Source organism: Sycon ciliatum, chromosome 12 (genome assembly GCF_964019385.1).
Source record: "Sycon ciliatum chromosome 12, ocSycCili1.1, whole genome shotgun sequence".
In the NCBI taxonomy this organism is placed as follows: Eukaryota; Metazoa; Porifera; class Calcarea; order Leucosolenida; family Sycettidae; genus Sycon; species Sycon ciliatum.
Genome location: NC_088654.1, coordinates 532,534 through 551,134, shown reverse-complemented (window position 1 = coordinate 551,134; position 18,601 = coordinate 532,534). Strand labels below are relative to the sequence as shown.

The window sequence follows — 18,601 nt, the reverse complement described above, 5'->3', positions numbered from 1 at the left end:
CACCGCCTTTCCAAACAACGTCGCCTGTCTGGACATAGTCAATAACAGTCGTCAGCGCCAGCGCTAGACGGAAGGACTTCAAAGGAGTGCATGGAAGACGGTACTCTGGACGAAGGAGACAGTGAAACTCAAAAATAGAAAGTGTCGACTCGCCGTCGAATGCGCCGAACTTTATGATCCCCGGCCCAGGAGCAGCCAAGGAAGCGCGCGCGGGGGCGCAGAAACTGCCAGAACTACAAAAATATTTGTAGTAGACAGTTCGCGCGCAGCCGAGCGCGGAAAACAGGGGCTACACGTAGACGTACACGTGACACGCGCACGTGTCATTTCGAAAGTTTTTCAATCCGTAACTGGCCTTGACCCACCCACCCACTTTCGAAGCTGCTACGGATTGGAAAAAACTTTCGATAATTGCGGACGACCCCTAAGAGATAACAGTAAAGGAGAAGGAGTGGAAGGAGAGGAAGAATTGGGTGGGCAGGGCCTAGGGCACGGCTGTTCACGTGCAGGCACTTATAAATATGGCGTCGTTCGGTGCGATTTATGTAACATTGTGCGAATAGTACAAATACGCGATGAGTTTGCGTTTTTGGGAGAAACTCATGTCGATCCTCGCGTGGTTCCACGATTTGGGACAAGAAACCAAGAGAAAAGGTTTGAAAGCGCTTGAGCGAGATACTCGACTTTTCGGCAATTTGAGAGAGAAAGAGGTTGGAAAGGCGTCCTGGTCTGCCTTCAAACTTGCTCGAACTACTCCTGGCAGTCTGGAGGTTGATCTCGCCAGTGATTGTCATTCTCTGCTTGGCGTGCACGCGTGTACAACATTCAAGTTAGATATTTCGTAATCGTTCAACGCACAATAGGGTAGATATCACAATTTCAAGCTCACTTGGCCGGCTGCTGTCTTCTTCTACAATATCCCACATGCCGACTTAGCAATTTACAGCAGGAAGCAGCCTTCTACACTCAACAGCAACTAAAGGGTCACACCATTTGTCTTCCAAATCAAGAGAAAACCGGCTCCGGACTCGTCGAGCGTATTTAGAAGTTCACGCGCATATTCTAATGACACTTGGAGAAGACAACCAGAGGATAGTCGTTTACCTGGGAAACTATCGAAAAAAATCGGGAAGGGCTTCACGGAGCCGAGTTTGTCAGCGATGACACAAGGAGTATTCCAGAACGAAGCCAAAGTCGCACGACACAGAACAAATGTTTCTTGAAGGAAAGGCAGTCATGTGAGGTACGAGCGCAAAGCTTGAAACAAGACGCAGATAATCAGCGTGGTCCCCGGGCTGTCCGAGCTGACTAGTCTCCAAAATCCAGGGGAAACCATGACCTACTCGTGTTCTGACGATTTGAAAATTCAAATTTTCTTGCCATTGAAGCCCAGTCGAGACTTTTGGTGGCCATATTGTTAAGTGGCGTGAAATCGCACAAAAAAACAGACGTGAGGGGTTAATGACTACTTAAGTGTACGGGCAGGGGTGGTCGCTACACGAGCATACAGAGTTGTGTACTTAAGTGTATGGGCAGGGGTGGTCACTACACGAGCATACAGAGTTGTGCAACAGCAAGGATATCTCGGGTTTGAAGGGAGTACGAGAAGGGTTTTCGCGAAGCCGGGCGGGCAAGCAATTAAAGTAATGAAGGGCCTTATACATTGCTGTTATTGTTGTTGTTTATTTTACTTCACCAAATGAACAGGCAGAGATGCCTTCTCACCTGCCCATAGGACAGGTTCTCACAGATTGATGAAGGGATGATATGCAAGGGAAAACAAAAAATGATAATAATAATATAAGACAGAAAGGAGCAAAAGAAGAAAAGGAAAAATATTATATGAAGACAATTTCATGGAGTCAGAAATAGAAAGACAATAATTTCATGAAGTCAAAGAATAGAAAGACAATTTCATGGAGTCAGGAATACGTGGTTTATTTTTTAGACATGCATGCACAAATGATTGACAGATGAGAAGGTTGGATATTATGGCAGATGATGAAGGTATAACGAGGATATTCAAAAGGTAAGTATATCAATGGCAGAAAGAGCTTTTCGGAAGGGACCAGGGACACCTATCACTCTAAAATCAGAGGGGAGAGCGTTCCAGAGAATGCTTCCCCGAAACATCATGGTCGATCATCCCCCAGGCCCACGAAGAAAGGGAACTTGAAGCAAGTTCGACACTTGTCCCCGTGTGGTGCGCTGATCCTCCGGAACAGTCCCCGGGGCCGTTCGGGTGAATAATTGGTGAAGAAGGGGGCTACAGGAGGAGTTAATGCATCTATGAACAAATACGACAATTTTGTGTGTATATGTATGTGGTAGACTAACAATGCGAGTTCGTGAATAATGTAAGGAAATTTGGTCAGCAGTGGGCAGAGAACTCTGGATCGCTGTTCCTGTGCTCTTTCGGTGTAGTCAGCCTCTTTACAAACGTGCCTCTCAAGGAAACAAAATATATCTGCATACAGTCGCTATACCATGATGATGAAATATCAGCCCCGCAAATACCCCAAGATCTTTTCAAGAAGCTGCTTTCCAAAGCCACATCAGATGTGCAGTTCAGTTTTAATGATAATATGTACGCACAGAGGGACGGAGTCGCCATGGGTTCACCATTGGGCCCCGTCCTAGCCAATATCTTTGTTGGATATTTTGAGAACACAATTCCAGATAGGCATTGGCCCCAATTTTATAGGCGTTGCGAGGATGACACATTCGCAGCACTTCACAACCGGAAACTGACATTGGAATTCCCTGAGCGTTTAAATAATATTCAACCAGCTCCAACTACTGAGAGTGTATGGCATACTTATTCTATGACAGTTCTCGCTTCATTGAATTTTGCTGGGATTGAGTAGGGTTCCAATTTACTTATCACATTCTTGCTTTCATGCAATTGTGTTTAAATGATCCTTGACTTGTGTTCTACTCCTCCTATAAAGGTTTACCGCCTGGTATGTTAGCGGCCATCACTGAACCCAAATATTCGCAAATGTTTTAGTCCCCTTTTCTCCTCTCCTTTTGTAGACTTCTGAACAATAATCAACTTGCAAGCCTTCCTACATATCTATTTGAAAACCTACCAAATCTTGGGTACCTGTAAGTTAACCCTCATTCCGGGTTGTGGGGTCCAAAGGGTCCCCAGGGGTATGATTTTTGAAATATTTTTGCTTTGCTGCATCACATCTCCTTGAAATTTAATGTATTCCTCAACAACACAATACCCTAGATAAGTACTCAATCTGCAGACAGACCTGTTTCATCTTTTGTCGACTCATGAGCGCAGCACAGAGGAAATATGGCCAAATATGATTACAATGAAAAAATTCCAAAATCCTATTTTAATTAAACCAGGCCAAACGTACCCTGTCATTGTGCTTAAACTGACAAGTCAGTGAGCTCTGCATAACACAAACGCCAAAAGCGCTACCCCACACAAGAGTGCTCAACTGCTAGAAGAGCAGGAGCGAAATCCTGAATCTGCGGAAAGACCTGTTTCGTCCTTTGTGGACTTATCAGCGCACCACAGAGGAAATGAGGCCAAGACTGATGGCAATGAAAAATAATTTTTTAAGGCCCTATTTAATCCAGGCCAGAAAGTACCTTGCCAGAGCGCTCAACTGCTACAAGAGCAGGAGCGAAATACTCAATCTGCGGACAGATCTGTTCCAGACCTGTTTCGTCCTTTGTGGATTTATCAGAGCAGAACAGCTAAAATGAGGCCGAACCTGATAGCAATGAAAAATATATTTTGCAAAGCCCTATTTAAAGCCCTACTTAAACCAGGCCCGAACATACCTTGCCGGAGTGCTCAAACTGACAAGTCCGTGAGCTCTGCATAATGAAAACGGCATAACCGAAATACATACGTAATTTGGGTTAGAGGCTAGTTTTGGTATTTATCTCCATGGTCACCGAACACATGGATGACATCCACTGACGTATGAGGCCCTACAAGAAATTGTTCTCCTACAGGCATTATCCCTTATTCCACGTTGCCTTTTTTCCTATGCTCCCAGTATATTGGGGTCCTTTTGGACCCCAGGATCGTTTTGGCTGGTATTTTGCAACTTGAAAATTATCCCGGCAAACTTCAGAGCTGTCAACAAATGCAGTTTGATCAAAGCATTGGTCTATGGGAAGGTAACACAGCACACAAGTTATATAAAATGGAGAGTTTGCAAGAATACCGAACAATAGATTCCTGGATTGCAAAAGGACCCCAATAAACTGGTTACGTAGTAAAAAAATGTAAACATGGAATGAGGGTTTAACTACACTGTTAAGCTTGGACTCGGAATTTCTGAGAAAACAACAATGGAGGCGTGAATTGGTCTTCAAGCTGATTCTCTTTTGGTTTTCTGATCGTGTACAACGATGTTCATCATGCATTATTCTTATTTCGGAGACTCCAGTAAAACTCTTCAAATCTTGTCTTGGTGACTGATTGACTTTTATGCTGCACAATGTGTCTACAAAGTCTTTTTTGTTTTGAATTGTCTTTCAAAGATAACGCATTCATCAAGATTTCAATTTGGACTGCTATTCGACCACTCTCTGACTCTCTGACTCTCTGACCCAAACAGGAGTTTAGCGAGATAAACCTGAGTTAACCAGCAAATTGTTTCTAGTATCGTGATGTCCTCTTCATGGGAACACACATTTTGGCTTTTTTCATATCAGACCACGTTAGATGAAATGATTTGCCAAGCTGATAAATATGGTGGAAAAGACACACCTGGCAATATGGCGGTAAACACAGGCCACGCTCTCTAAGCTGCAAAGTTCTGGCACAGAGCTCTCCTTCTCACCACCACCACCACCATCAGTTTGCACTTGGCGCCTGGTCGATGCATGGTTGGCGGTATCCGACATAGCAGGCTGGTACATCAAGTAGCGCATGGCACTTAGAAGATGACACAGCAACGACATAGCTCGATTACGACGTACGCTTCGTCCCCGCGTGACTCATCAGGCAATCTTCTTCTTGGATGTTTTCATACGGAGCTTGACTCGGGAGAATGAAGTTGAAGACACCACTGCAGCTATACTTATGGTTGATAAATATGGTGGTAAAGACACACCTGGCAATATGGCGGTAAACACACGCCTGCCCACACACGCTCTCTAAGCTGCAAAGTTCTGGCACATAGCTCTCCAGGCGGAATGCCCAAAACCAACATGAAACGAATCCAATCATAGTACAACTAACTTTAGACAAGGACAATACAAAATCCACCTCTGAATGTGATGTAAACGGCCATTGTCTCTCAGCGACTCACAGGCGTCCCTCAGCCACCGCCAACTCACGCAGTGCGTTGACTGGTCGGTGGTAGGATGATCTAGCTCCGCGAATTTACATAATAGTTGACCGTAATAATGCAACGGCGAGGCGACAGCCTACATATGTCGTCATCTCTGCATACTTCTTCTTCTCTCCCCTGGAAAGCAGACCACACAAACGCTTGATGAAACGCGAGCAATCTGGCGCACAACAACCGGCCGTGGTGAAAATGAGAGGAGTGAATGTAACAAGATCCACATTGATTATGCGTTCAGCAAACTCAGATTTCTTTCTGCGGTCGTGCTCTGCCAAAACCCAGCATAGGAAGGCGCATCAGGGTGAAATACTCGAACGTCCATGTAGGCGTTCTGGGCCCGGGTCCACAGCCCCCTCGCGCGAATTTCTGCCCGGGCATCATCGGCTGCATTCATAGACGCTGCGACAAACACCTCACCAGACAGCGGTCGGCCGCTCGAACTTGTGTATGCGGACGATGCAGACTTTGTCAGCACCTCAAAGTCCTGGCTGGCGGACGTGGAGGCGACTGCCAGCACGGTGCTACTACAGTGGTCCCTGATCATGAACCGGGACAAAACTGAGTATACGAACATCTTCAGAAGTGCGGACAGGATCGATGAAGAGTGGAGGACAACGCGCAAGCTGGGTTCGCTGCTGTAGGAAACAGCCCTATTATTATCACTCAGGCTGCAATATTCAATGACATATAGACATATTCATAAATGACATAATATTATGTTCAATACCCATGAGCTACATTGTATATGATAATTAAATCATTATATCATCGTTCTAGCTCACTCGTACATGCAAGTAATAAATAAAAATAAATGTAGAAAGGAAAAGGAAATAAGGATACGAGTTCAGAGTAACTCTCCATCACTGTAACTGACTCGTACCCTTATTTCCTTTTCCTTTCTACATTTCTTTATGGCTCAACATCCGAGTTTCAAATAGAAATTAATGCCTTGTTTTTATTATGATCTTATAATCTTGTTCGAGTTCCTTCAATCACAAACTGACTGTAAAGAAGCGTCATCTTCATCGGTTTCTATTGAACTGGCCTGTGATTCCGCCAAGCGTGCCAAAGCTGCTGCTGCAAAACGTCGCGTGGAAATCGATAACCTGCGATGTGCTGACGTGCGTAGGATGCCAGATGCATCAACTGTTCGCCAGCTTGAGCACCTTTCCGCCAAGGGTGTCTCTGGCTGGCTGAATATTCTTCCCTTGAAGGAGCATGGTTTCAGCCTGTCGAGTTGTGACTTCCGCGATGCCATTGTATTGAGGTATGGACGGCCTCTGAAAGATGTACCATTAACGTTTGTATGTTGCAAGGATTTCACTCCAGCACATGCCATGTGCTTTCCGACGCGGGGGGCTTCCCCACGTCAGGAACAATGTTATAATAATTATTAGGAAGTGCGTGACATCTTTGCTGATTTGCTACCTATAGTTTGGCCTGATGTAACGATTGAACGTTTGTTAGCTCCCTTTCAGGGTGAAGTATTCACTGCAGCCAGTACAATCACAGCAAGTGACACAAGGTCGGCCATTCGCGTACTTCGAGTATGAGGGTTTGGGACTCGTGCGCAAAACGTATTAAATGTTATCGATGCACGCGTGTTCCATCCACATGCAGCTCCATATGCTTGTAGGAATATTTCTGCACTTTTTCTGCAACACGAGAGGCAGAAGAAATTGCAGTACAATGAAGAGATTGTGCATGTTCACCTTTCGAAATTTACTCCGCTTGTCTTTTCCACGACTGGCAGAACATCCCACGAATGTTTCTTAAGCGCTTGCGTGGCATGTTGGCGAAGCATGACGGCAAACCTTATGGGCAAGTGATGTCTTACCTGCAATGTCAGCTATCCTTTGCGGTACTTCGCGAAACCATCATGTGCGTAAGAAGAGCGCGCTCCACGTAACATACGGCTTGGCGGATAATGCCGGCAGAAAAATTTGCAGAATTCGGTACTTTTTCTGGTAAGTTTCATGCATGTTTGGTATGTGGATAAAGAAATTCGAGGAATTGCCCGCCATAGGGTTTGTATGGTTCTGCCAATTTTGGTGCAAAAAAAGCAGAATCCGCCACCTTTTCGAGCATTATCCGCCAAGGCGTAACGTAACATCGCCCTATCAATGCCTTGCGCCCCTTGGCGATGGCCGAGTGTAGGATGTAGTCAATTCCTGTGGTGTTCCGGAGTGTGATATTGTTAGGTACAAGTACATCATGTCATTTCTCTTAGCATGTTTCTTTTCTGTCATACTACTGAGAGTGTATGGCATACTTATTCTATGACAGTGCTCGCTTCATTGAATTTTCCTGTGTTTGAGTAGGGTTCCAATTTTTCTATCACGTTTTTGCTTTCATGCAATTCTTTTCATTACTTGTCTTGTGTTCTATTCCTCCTATTACGGTTTACCGCCTGGTATGTTAGCCGCCATCACTGAACCTAAATATTCACAAATATTCTTAAGAGAGCATGTCTGAGAAAACTGGAACATATGTGCAAGTCGATCTCTCAGATTTCGCTCAAATTTTGCAGGTAGGTTTGCTTTGGGGTGTAGATCGACATTCCAAAGCCTGCGCAAAATCTTTTGAAGGGAATCATGAAATTGGTATACCCCTCAGTATTGGCCCAATATTGGCACGATTTATAGGTCTACAAACGAGCCACGGCACAGCGTACAAGAACAAGCTACGAACCACACTCCATCAAGCCAACATTACCTCACCTTAGAAGAGTTCTTAGGGCAGCATCACTTAGCCACGCCAGCATCCCAGAAGACGAGGGCAATCATCCCTTGACGCCACAAATGATCGTCTTGAAAATAGCCAAATTACAAGCGCTGATAAAACAGCGAGCTACGTCCTCAATAGATGACTTGCACAAAGATCCGAGCCGCGAGTGAGATGGGGCAAGTGCACCCTGTGCACCCAGGCTACACTGCGGGCACCCTACACCGTCTCAGCGTCTGTAGAGTAGACTAGTGTAGTGTACTTTTTTTGTCAGCATGAATGAACGATGCACGGCATGTACCTGTACATGATCAGTACCGGCACTGTCTTCAGCAGCTCATTAGTCATGCATGTGCACTTGTAGGGTTAGTGCCAATGTTGGAAGTACACGACTGTATTATTATGTGAAGAGAAGCCAGGCATCCAAACCAACCCAAAGTACTCTTGCCTTATTCTTCGGTGAAATAGTTATGTTAGGTACCTCCTCCCGTACCTTTTCAAGCTGGCCTGCATGCACTTGCGTACGCACCTTTTGTCTCCTTTTGCTCCGTTGGCCTGGGTAGCTACCTGCGCGCCCATATTTGCCATAGCTCCCCAGGCCCTTTATCTTGCCGTTTAGACTTGATAACTCTCTCTCTCTTTTCTCACTCTTCAATGTAGTCGTTTCGTTCGTCTTGGTCTCTTGTCTCGTCGTCTACTAGTATAATAAATGTCGTTCCCACTAACCTGTTCCCGTTGTAATGTCTGGATAATGTGTCGTCAGTCGTCCTGTTTCGAACTCAACAGTTATAAAAAATTGTCTTACCAAACAACAGTGAGCATAGAAGCAACCTCGATGCACCCAATAATATGGCATCCGGGAACAGCAAGTGTTGCACGAGGAGCCCAAGAACACGTCAAGTTCCGTGCTACCCACCGCCATCAAAAGAACGAAGGATAACTGTGCTAGCCTAGTTCATATTCAATGTACCGCTAACGGTACGGGATGTAGGAGCCTGTTGGGAAGGCGTGGGTGAGCTGTAAAATCTTGTACGGTTCGCACAGCACAACATACATGACGTTTCTGGGCTTCCTTTCCGAAAGGAAAGTTATAATATTATTTCTTCTCAAATAAAGCAGAATCATGCTGGTTATACCAGTCTGTTATGAAGACAAGAAAGCAGCCATGGACATTCGGCCATTCGAAAGAAACGACAGGTAGAAGATAAAGCACTTCATCTGAAAACTCAAGGACAATCCATAAATACAGCAAATGATAATCCTAGCCTGGTAATGTCCTACTCCGTCATGTGAGCCATTCGGTGAGTTATCATGGGAAGCATAAGGTTCGAAATGCTGAAATTTGAACAGTTGCAGTTGTGTTCGTCGCCACACAATGCCATCGCTAGTTCACATTCGAAATGTAGCCATTTTTACGCTTGTGTCCCTGTACACGGCATGGAAGGTTGAAGAGATTCAACTCTTCCATCGCTTCCTGATCTGTACAGTAGTGCGGTTGCGTTCCCGTTCCTGACAATCACATCCGTCTCCGCTAACCAGCATCATGAGCACCCGATGGTTCCCGCCGCTCCTTCCGTATCGTCCCAGCGCGCCCCGTCAAAATGTGAACTACTGTAGGCAACGGAGCCAGTGTATGATGAAGGTGAATGCACTGTTTGATGATGCTCCAACAAATCCTTTCGCCGTTGTATGGAATTTGTAAGAAGAGTAGTGGCTCAACTGTAGGTCCAACGCAGAAGGTACCTCACAGCGCAGGTCTGTTATGTCCACAATAATGAACATACTCAGCAGACTGTGATGTGTATCAGACACACCCTGGCATTATTTGTTCAACATTCTCCCAGGAGGAGATAAAATGTAGTTCAATCATGTCATCAGTACATGGGGTACTGTTGCCTCGTTGCAACTAAACAGGTATGCAAGTTACTTTCCCATGAGACCCAGCCGGAGCCGCATCGTCGTCATTACCAGCTAATCATGGAGAGGTATAATGTGACTTTCCACCACTCCCTGATTCGATCATAGTTTGCGAGCCTGCGCCAAACTGCTTTCTCACTAGAGCCAGGCATTGGGTACATATGGCTTCAGTAAGGTTTACAATGCTATGTCTCTGGCCTAAGTCCAAGTCTAGATACAGCTGCTCAGAGTCAGGGCTGATGAAATGTTCATATCGGAACAGGTGAGACTTCAACAGTAGCTAATACACATCAGGCCTGAGGACTTCGCAGCGTTTCTCCAGCACACTTGTTCTCTCCTTCAACTCAGATACTACTTGAAGTACTACTAAAGGCCATCTGGCTCTAACACTCAGTCCTTCCACCCTTCATTTTCGTGGTTTGGGCTTCCACTCGTGACTTGGCAGGTTCCTGGCCTCTCTGCAGTCTGTCCTCAGGAGAGAGTTGCTCTGGAGCTAGTGCAGCCGAATCAAAGGGAATCAAGTTCTTTCTCAGACGTCCACAAACTTCCGTTGTGCTTGACTTCGCTTCCACTGCGGGAAAGTAGTCACACTTCATTCCTCAGGACCACAACGTGCTTGTTGCAGCCTACACCAATGATACTAAAATAATATTCCCTCATTTTTCTGCCTCCCGGCCGGCCGGCTCGAAAAGGAACGTATGGAATGGGAGCCTCAGTTCCATCTCTCGTCTGCTAGTGCATTCAGGAGCGCAGCAGCGCTTCGGCATGACGATACAAGCCGAATCAAAACAACTCTACTCTCTAGCCAAAACAACTAGCCCAGTGTTCGTCAGGCAAAAAGCGAAACGGTCACGAACTCAAAAAGGTGGGGAAGTCAGAGTCAGAAGGTCCACTTGCCCCGTCTCGAACCCAGACAATCTTTGTGCAAGTCATCTATTAGCAAACACTATACACCGGCAGATAGAAGATTACCTCTTCTAGCACTGAGGACATGTCCCCCATCATCCTTTTTGGGTTTTCTTGAAATAAACAATTTTGAATTTTTCCACTCGACCATTCTGAAATACGTCCAAACTCATACCTGCGCAGGAAAGCTCGCCCCTCCGCGACGTCTAGTCAGCAATTTATACTCCAACACTACTCCCAACGCTGCAGAACAAAGTGTATTGTTGACTCTGACAAGGAAAAGCAGCGGTGATCACTTGTCACTCCAAACGACAAGCTTCTCCTTGCGCCACCAACATATTTCGGTGCAACAGTTGATCCAAAAGTGACTGATTTTTTGCGTGTAGTATTTCAGAATGGTCGAGTGGAAAAATTCAAAATTGTTTATTTCACGAAAACCCAAAAAGGATGATGGGGGACATGTCCTCAGTGCTAGAAGAGGTGTTCTACTATTTGCCGGTGTAAAGGAACGGATTGCGACGGGGCTTGCGCGAATGGTTCCTCACCTCAATGAAGAACACGCAAAAACTAAGAGAAGTCGTCGGAAAACTCAGGAAACAGGGAAGGAAGGGGGTGAATATCACTATCACAAAAGGTATCTACGTGTGTGCCACTGTGTGGTACGAACTGACATGAAGAACGAAAAGAGATCGTGGAAGATTGGTTTTTCGATGTACATGTAGTTCCTTTTGGAGTCGCTGCAGTAGATGTACATGTCTCAGTTGCTTCGATCATTGTTCTTCTGAGTGGCATAGAAGCTGCTCAGGAGAGGCGAGAAGATGGAAAACGCGATCGAAAATGCACGTGAAAGTTTCCAAATTTCAAAATTCTCAGACCCTTGAGTACGGAAGAGCGCATGCGATAGGTGTCCTCGTATCCGGGCTAATCTGGCCAGGATTATGTGAACTGTAACAGCAGTGATTTGGGGTGCTAGTGCCGAATTGGGCCAGCACCGTACTCACCTTTTTCTGTAGTATTCATATTTGGTTACAGTGTGCTCGTAATGGTGTTGCTGCTGTTTTTCCCCGAAACAAAGAGCTCTTTCCGGTTGGTGAAAGAGCTGCCCAATTCATTCTTATCATCGACTTCATTATTTGAAATGATCTTACTCGTAGCCTTGACCAGAGTCAAGCTACAACAACCGTAGCTCTTGTTGTGTGTTATGGACTGACATAGATAATCGGCCAGTGATACACAACAGATAGTGATTATTAGCAGCATATCGTTGTGAGACCATCGGCACACAGCCTCTCATTTTTGATTTTACAATCAAGTGCTGATCATAGTCTGTCAATAATTCTAAGGACACACCTGAGTACATCAACAGAGCATCCCAGGCAAATCCAGGCAGAGTGTAGTAACTTGCTGGATCCAGCTGATACGTCCTGACAGCTTCTTCTTTGAAATTCTTCAAGTTGTCAGCCAAGAGAAACACGTCTGTCTTGAGATACAAGTCGGGGTAGTCACCAAAACTCTGACAATTGAATTTCACCCCAATTGTCTTGGCATGTTGTCATCATCACCCACCCCCTCATCAGACAGTGAAGAATAGAACGACGCAGGAGACCCAGTCCCAATGTGGTATCCTCACCTGATTTGAAAAATTCCAAAAAACAAAAAGAGAGCAACAACATCGACCCTGGCCACAGCCAACCCCTTGCCCCAGCACAGGGCTCACGCTTCAGCCCACTGGTGTCACAGGATACTCAATCCTAGCCTACAGACTCAGTACCGTTGTTCTCCACACAATATCAGTGGGAACAATACCTTCAATTGAGGAAATACCAAAAAAACACGAAACACATACAAAAATAAATAAAAAATAATGGAAGTCGCGAATTTCATCAGCTCGAACGTCAGGTGCCTGTTCGACAAGATGGACGAGCTTAGCCACGTGGCAGAGTTGCAACAACCGTCAATAATCGCCATCCAGGAAACCTGGGCTGATCCATCGGACAGCGACAGGATGTACGCCATCAACGGCTACAAACTCATAAGAGCGGACCGGGACACCTTTGGAGGAGGAGTCGCCACATACATACCACACAGCTGCCAACACGAGACAATTACCATTCCAATGATTCAAGCGGAATGTATTTGGATTAGAATAACAACCGGCCAAGACTCCATTGTGGTAGGGAACATCTACCGTCCCCCACGGTCCGACCTGGCAGAGTTCGTGATGGAACTGGAGAGAGCCATAAAGCTAGTTGAAAGACCCCAGGATGAGATACTTCTCCTTGGCGATTTCAACGCTAAGAACTGCCTGTGGCACCCCAGCGACACCAATGATGCATTTGGTGAGGACTTGCATTGACTCGTGGCCTCACACAACACGTCTCCTTTGCCACCCACCTACGCCAACACACACATGCATCGTGCCTGGACCTGGCCATCTCTAGCTTCAGCCGCAATAATATCACCATCAAAAGCCTGCCCCTATGGGTGCCTCTGATCACGTTGTTAAACAAGGCAACCTACGACCCCAGCAGCACACCACCCACAGAAACAATAATAACAATAATAATAATGAGTGCGAGAAAGTTTTCGCCAAAGACAACCTTGAACTTAACCTTCAGAAAACCCACACATTCATCGTCAACTCGTACGAACAACTACAGGAACTGGCGACAGCAGCTGCTCACGTGCACTATCCCAACACATAGGCCATGGCTCAGAAGCTGGCCAACGAAGATGCCGATCAGACCCGAGCTCTTGTCAATCAAGTAAAAGCCTGCATGCCACCCGCTATCGCATACTGCTTGCATAAGTTCCACTCTACCAGGTTGTTGTGTTTATTTTAATTCGCAAACCAAACGGGCAGATCTGCCCAATGAAAAGGTGGCAAATGCAGATAGAAAGCAGTAAGAATGAAATTGGGGAGGGATGTAATAAGGATTGAGGTGGAGAGAAACTAACCCAGCTGATCATCAAACAAGACGTTTGGTACTCTAGGTACTAAGGGAGAGCGGGATCATGCTGGCCGTGCAGCTGTACAGAATCCTCCGCATATTCTGCCAAGCCAAAGCCCGTCAACTGCAACCAAATCATTAGGACGTAGACCAGCTTCGTCGCCTTCCTTCTCTGGGCCAAGATGTGGCCAGTCAACATCTAAACGATGAATTGCCTGTGTTCTTGGTGGCTGCTGCAGATGTCAAAGCATGCGACAACTGTCTACTTTGGCGGAAGAACCAGAGTAGCCTTCCACATTGGCAGAGGGCAGCCCTGGCTATATTCTGCCTTGTGCCATCTTCAGCGGCTGTTGAGCGTGTTTTCTCCCTGCTCGCAGCCCTCACAAGTGCCAAGAAAGGAATCATGGAAGATCAACTGGAGGCCACGCTAATGCTCCAATTCAACCGCTGCAGACACATGCAGTAAGGTGTTCCATACCTATTGTGTCCACCACGTATGCCATGATCGATCTCAAGTCTGTTCCACTCACATGCAAGATCAACTGGAGGCCATGCGAATGCTGCACTGATTCAGTCATGGCAGGCAGGGTCATCACGATATTCCATACCTCTTATGTTTCCCACCTATTCTTCCTTCAATAGTCGCCCTCAAGTCTGTTACACTCATTTACAGAACATTGTCAGGTGGAGACTATCGGGAGAGTGGAGTGCGAGAGCATGCCACAAGTCACCAAATTTGGAGGCTAGGCCAAAGGCGTTCGTTAGGCACGGTCGGAGCGTGTTCGTCGTCCTCGTGCTGGTCATTCCGAGTTGATAGATGATCCCTTGAGGGCACCAGACGATTCATCAGCTGGGCATGTCTCAGGACGGATATTTGGTAGGCCACTTAACAGATCCATTGTCTAATCATCACCCGCAGGTGATCAGGATGGTGGAGACGTAGAATCATACTTGTCGAAATTCCATAGACGTGAGTACAGAGGTCTAGGCCAGAACTCTCTCGAATTTACTAGTACTGCACACTTAGCATCCAGAACAAGACTTGTCACGGAGGACGTTTCCTTTTGGAAAATTTTGTAGATCTTGACGTTCACTTTGGCTTCACTTGCTCTGATGGTCACAAACTCAGCAATCTTCTCAGGTACTGCACTGCAGGGAAGATTGCCAACGAACATCACACACTTCCTTCCGGCAGGCTTTCGTTCACAAACAAGTTCATATACTCCACTGTCTTTGTTGTCCTCTTCGAAATTAGAAAGTAAATCACTCTCCGCTATGTTGGAAGCATTTTTCGAATATCCGAGCTGCGATACGATTGTGCTCTCAGGAGAGGAACTAGAACTGTCGACACCTACGGAGGTCTCGGAGGTCGTACGGTGGTGGCTGCCCGGAGTATCCATATTTGTACTTGTTGATGTAGCAGCTCCACCAGGTCGTTTTTTTCTATTTTTTTTGGCTTTTCTTGTTAGTTGTTTTTTGGTCGACTTTTTCGGAAATTCCAGCACCGTGATCAAATGACGATGATCCAGCAGCTTTCAGAGACAGTTCTTCAACCTTCCGGGTGAGCAGACTAATCTTGGACATCAAACGCTTCTCTCGATCTGCTGCCTCGCGTCGCTCTCGCTGTATTTCGACTACAAATTTCCGCCAGGCCATTTAGGCAATCACTACATTTGTTTGTAAGAACTGAGCTGAACGAAGGACTCCCATATGTGTGGAGTCAACCACTATACTACTTGCACTTGTCGCCATGGTCAGAGCAAAAAAAACTACTGACATGGGACAACCTAAAACAGAAAACTTTCACAAAAGGATGCAGAGCTCTTAAACTTGCATCCGCATCCTAGTCCGCACAAATTATGACATACTTATTCTATGAAAGTGTTGTGTAGCTTCATTGACACACAGTGTTGTGTTCTACTCCTCCTATAAAGGTTTACCGCCTGGTATGTTAGCGGCCATCACTGAAACCAAGTATTCGCAAATATTTTAGTCCCCTTTTATCCTCTCCCTTTGTAGATACCTGGCGAATAATCAACTTGCAAGCCTTCCTACAAATGTATTTGCCAACCTTTCAGCCCTTCAGTTCCTGTAAGTTAACCCTTATTCCGGGTTGTTGGACCCTAACGGACCCCAGGGGTATGATTTTTGAAATATTTTTACTTTGCTGCATCACATCTTCCTGAAACTTCATGTATTTTTCGCAGGCACAATACCTGAGGTAAATACTCAATCTGCGGACAGACCTGTTTCGTCCTTTGTGGACTCAGGAGTGCAGCACAGAGGAAATGAGGCCAAACCTAATGGAAATGAAAAGTACATATTCCAAAACCCCTATTTAATTAAAGCAAGCACGAACATACCCTGTCAGAGTGCTCAAACTGTCAAGTCAGTGAGCTCTGCATAACACAAACATCAAAAGCGCTACCCCACACAAGAGTGCTCAACTGACTTAACCCAGAAGAACTTGTGTAGTATTACCGGCAACCCAAGCGCCATGTGGAACGAGTGGTGTAGCCGGTTTATTGAGGTTTTGGATGTCCATGCCCCACTTCAAAGTAATCACAGAACGAAGAAGCCTTCAGTGCCATGGATTGACCGGCAATTGTTGTACTTACTACACAAGCGGAATAGGTTGCACCGAAAGTGGCTCTCTGCTAAGACACAGGAGACTTACGATGAATTCAGTACAGCCAGATGTGCGGCAACTAGCTACAACAGGACCCGGAAACAGGAATTCTACAACTCCAAATTTCAGCAATGTACTGGAAATGCCAGAGAGACTTGGAAAATAATCAAGGAGTTGACAGACAAACAGTCGACGTACAGGGATCCACAGTGCACGGTGGATGCGATTCGAGACACTTTTTTGAAAGTTGTGGAAGATCCAGCTCGCCCTGCACAGCTACGCCTACCCCTTGGGCCTCCACCTGCGGTGCACTTCTCGGAATTCTTGCCAGTCTCCATTGCAACTACTCGGGAAATGTTGGAACAGTTGGACACCAGAAAATCAACTGGGAGTGATGATATTCCAGCAAGTCTCCTCCAGATGCATGCTGACATCCTGGCACTGTCACTCACGCTACTATTTAATAAGTCATTGAGAGAAGGACAGTTTCCTGCGGCAATGAAGGTGGGTAAGATACGGCCTCTGTTCAAAGCTGGAGACCCCAGCCAACCCAAGAATTACCGACCAGTCTCCCTATTGCCGATAGTGTCGAAAGTGCTTGAACGTATTGTTCATAAGCAGCTTCTGCAGTACCTCAACACGAACAATTTCTTGCCTACTAGTCAGTTTGGTTACATACACCAGCATTCCACAGCAGATGCCTTAGCGCTAGCTGTAGAGAACATCAATGAAGCACAAGCCGCTGGGCAGCACACAGGAGTAGCATTTGTCGACATGTGTAAAGCCTTCGACAAGGTAAAGCATAGCATTCTGGTTGAGGACCTCTTTGAACTGGGTCTCACTAGCACTGCTTTGCAATGGTTTTCAGACTACTTGATGTATCGCCGGCAATACGTGGAGACAGGAAAAACCAGAAGTACAACTTATGACAGCCTGTCAGGGGTTCCTCAAGGGTCAGTTCTCGGACCTTTGCTCTTCATTCTGTATATGTGAGGGATATTGCCGGCGACCTTGCCCCTCATGACGTCACCATTCAGTTTGCTGATGACATCTCGCTGCGTGCGAGCAGTCCACAGCCAGAAGTTGTCTCCCAGCGCCTCACTGCAGCAGTTCAGTACCTGGCCACTTGGTTGAAGAAACGTGGACTGATCCTTAACGAGACCAAGACGCAGATACTCGCCATACCACACCATAGAGCTGCAGCCCTCGACATCAATGTTTTATGCAATTCACAAGTCCTACCAGTAGTCACATCTGCCAAATACCTTGGCCTGCATTTTGACTCGGACATGAGTTGGACCACAATGGTGGACCATGTTGCTCGTCGTGTTGCTGGCAAAATTGCTTTCCTGCTGCGACATGCTTCCTCGCTGCCATATCCATGCCGACTCACCTACTTCAGATCTATCATTTTGCCTGATTTTTTGTATGCTTCTATTAGTTACTACCCTTATTTGACAGTTGCCCAGGAACAACGGCTACATAGGCTGTTCAAACGTGCCGCTCGGGCAGTCTGCAAGTCACCACTGTGGACCAGTACTGCTCCCCTGCTAAATTGAATGCATGTATGTGATCTACAGGTTTCTGTGCACTTGAATATGTTTTGTTTCATCTGGCGATGTTTGCATGATGCATGTAGCACCCTGTTTGAGTCCTTTATGCTGTCGTGCCCTCAACTCGCACTCGGGGAGGCCAAAGCAACTTGCTTGTGGTCCCACCTGCTAGCACTGCTCGTTCTGCTAAGCGCCTAACGCACGCTGGAGCCATTATGTGGAATAGATTGCCACCAGCAGCAAAATGTTCAAATAGGTATTTGGATTTTGAATCTCAAGCCTTGCAGTATACCTAACCTTGCAGTACATATTATCAGCGACATAGGTTTTCCAATGCTCACTGGATTGATATCTGTTCGTTGCAACCAACCTTCCGGTTTTTTTTCCTTTCTCTTTTTTTTCTCTTGTATCTACTTTTCCACAATATCCTTTAACATGTTATTCACAGTGGGTCCAATGTTATTAGGCATTTTGCCTGTTTTGATTTCCACTATAAATAAAGTATACAACAACAACAACAACAACAACAACTGGTACAAGAGCAGGAGAATTTGTGAGAAACGGGTACGAGCTGCTGTGCAAGGACATGGA

General features: G+C 46.0%; 1 protein-coding gene across 1 annotated transcript in view; it reads left to right on the top strand.

Moving 5' to 3' along the window:
- The window catches only part of LOC135828787 (leucine-rich repeat-containing protein 15-like), a 220,229-nt gene that overhangs the window by 147,826 nt on the left and 53,802 nt on the right, over window positions 1-18,601 (top strand). Inside the window, exons 12-13 of the mRNA XM_065341220.1 lie at window positions 3,037-3,108; window positions 15,848-15,919. Of these exons, the coding sequence (XP_065197292.1) occupies window positions 3,037-3,108; window positions 15,848-15,919 (144 nt within the window). The remainder of the gene's footprint in view (window positions 1-3,036; window positions 3,109-15,847; window positions 15,920-18,601) is intronic.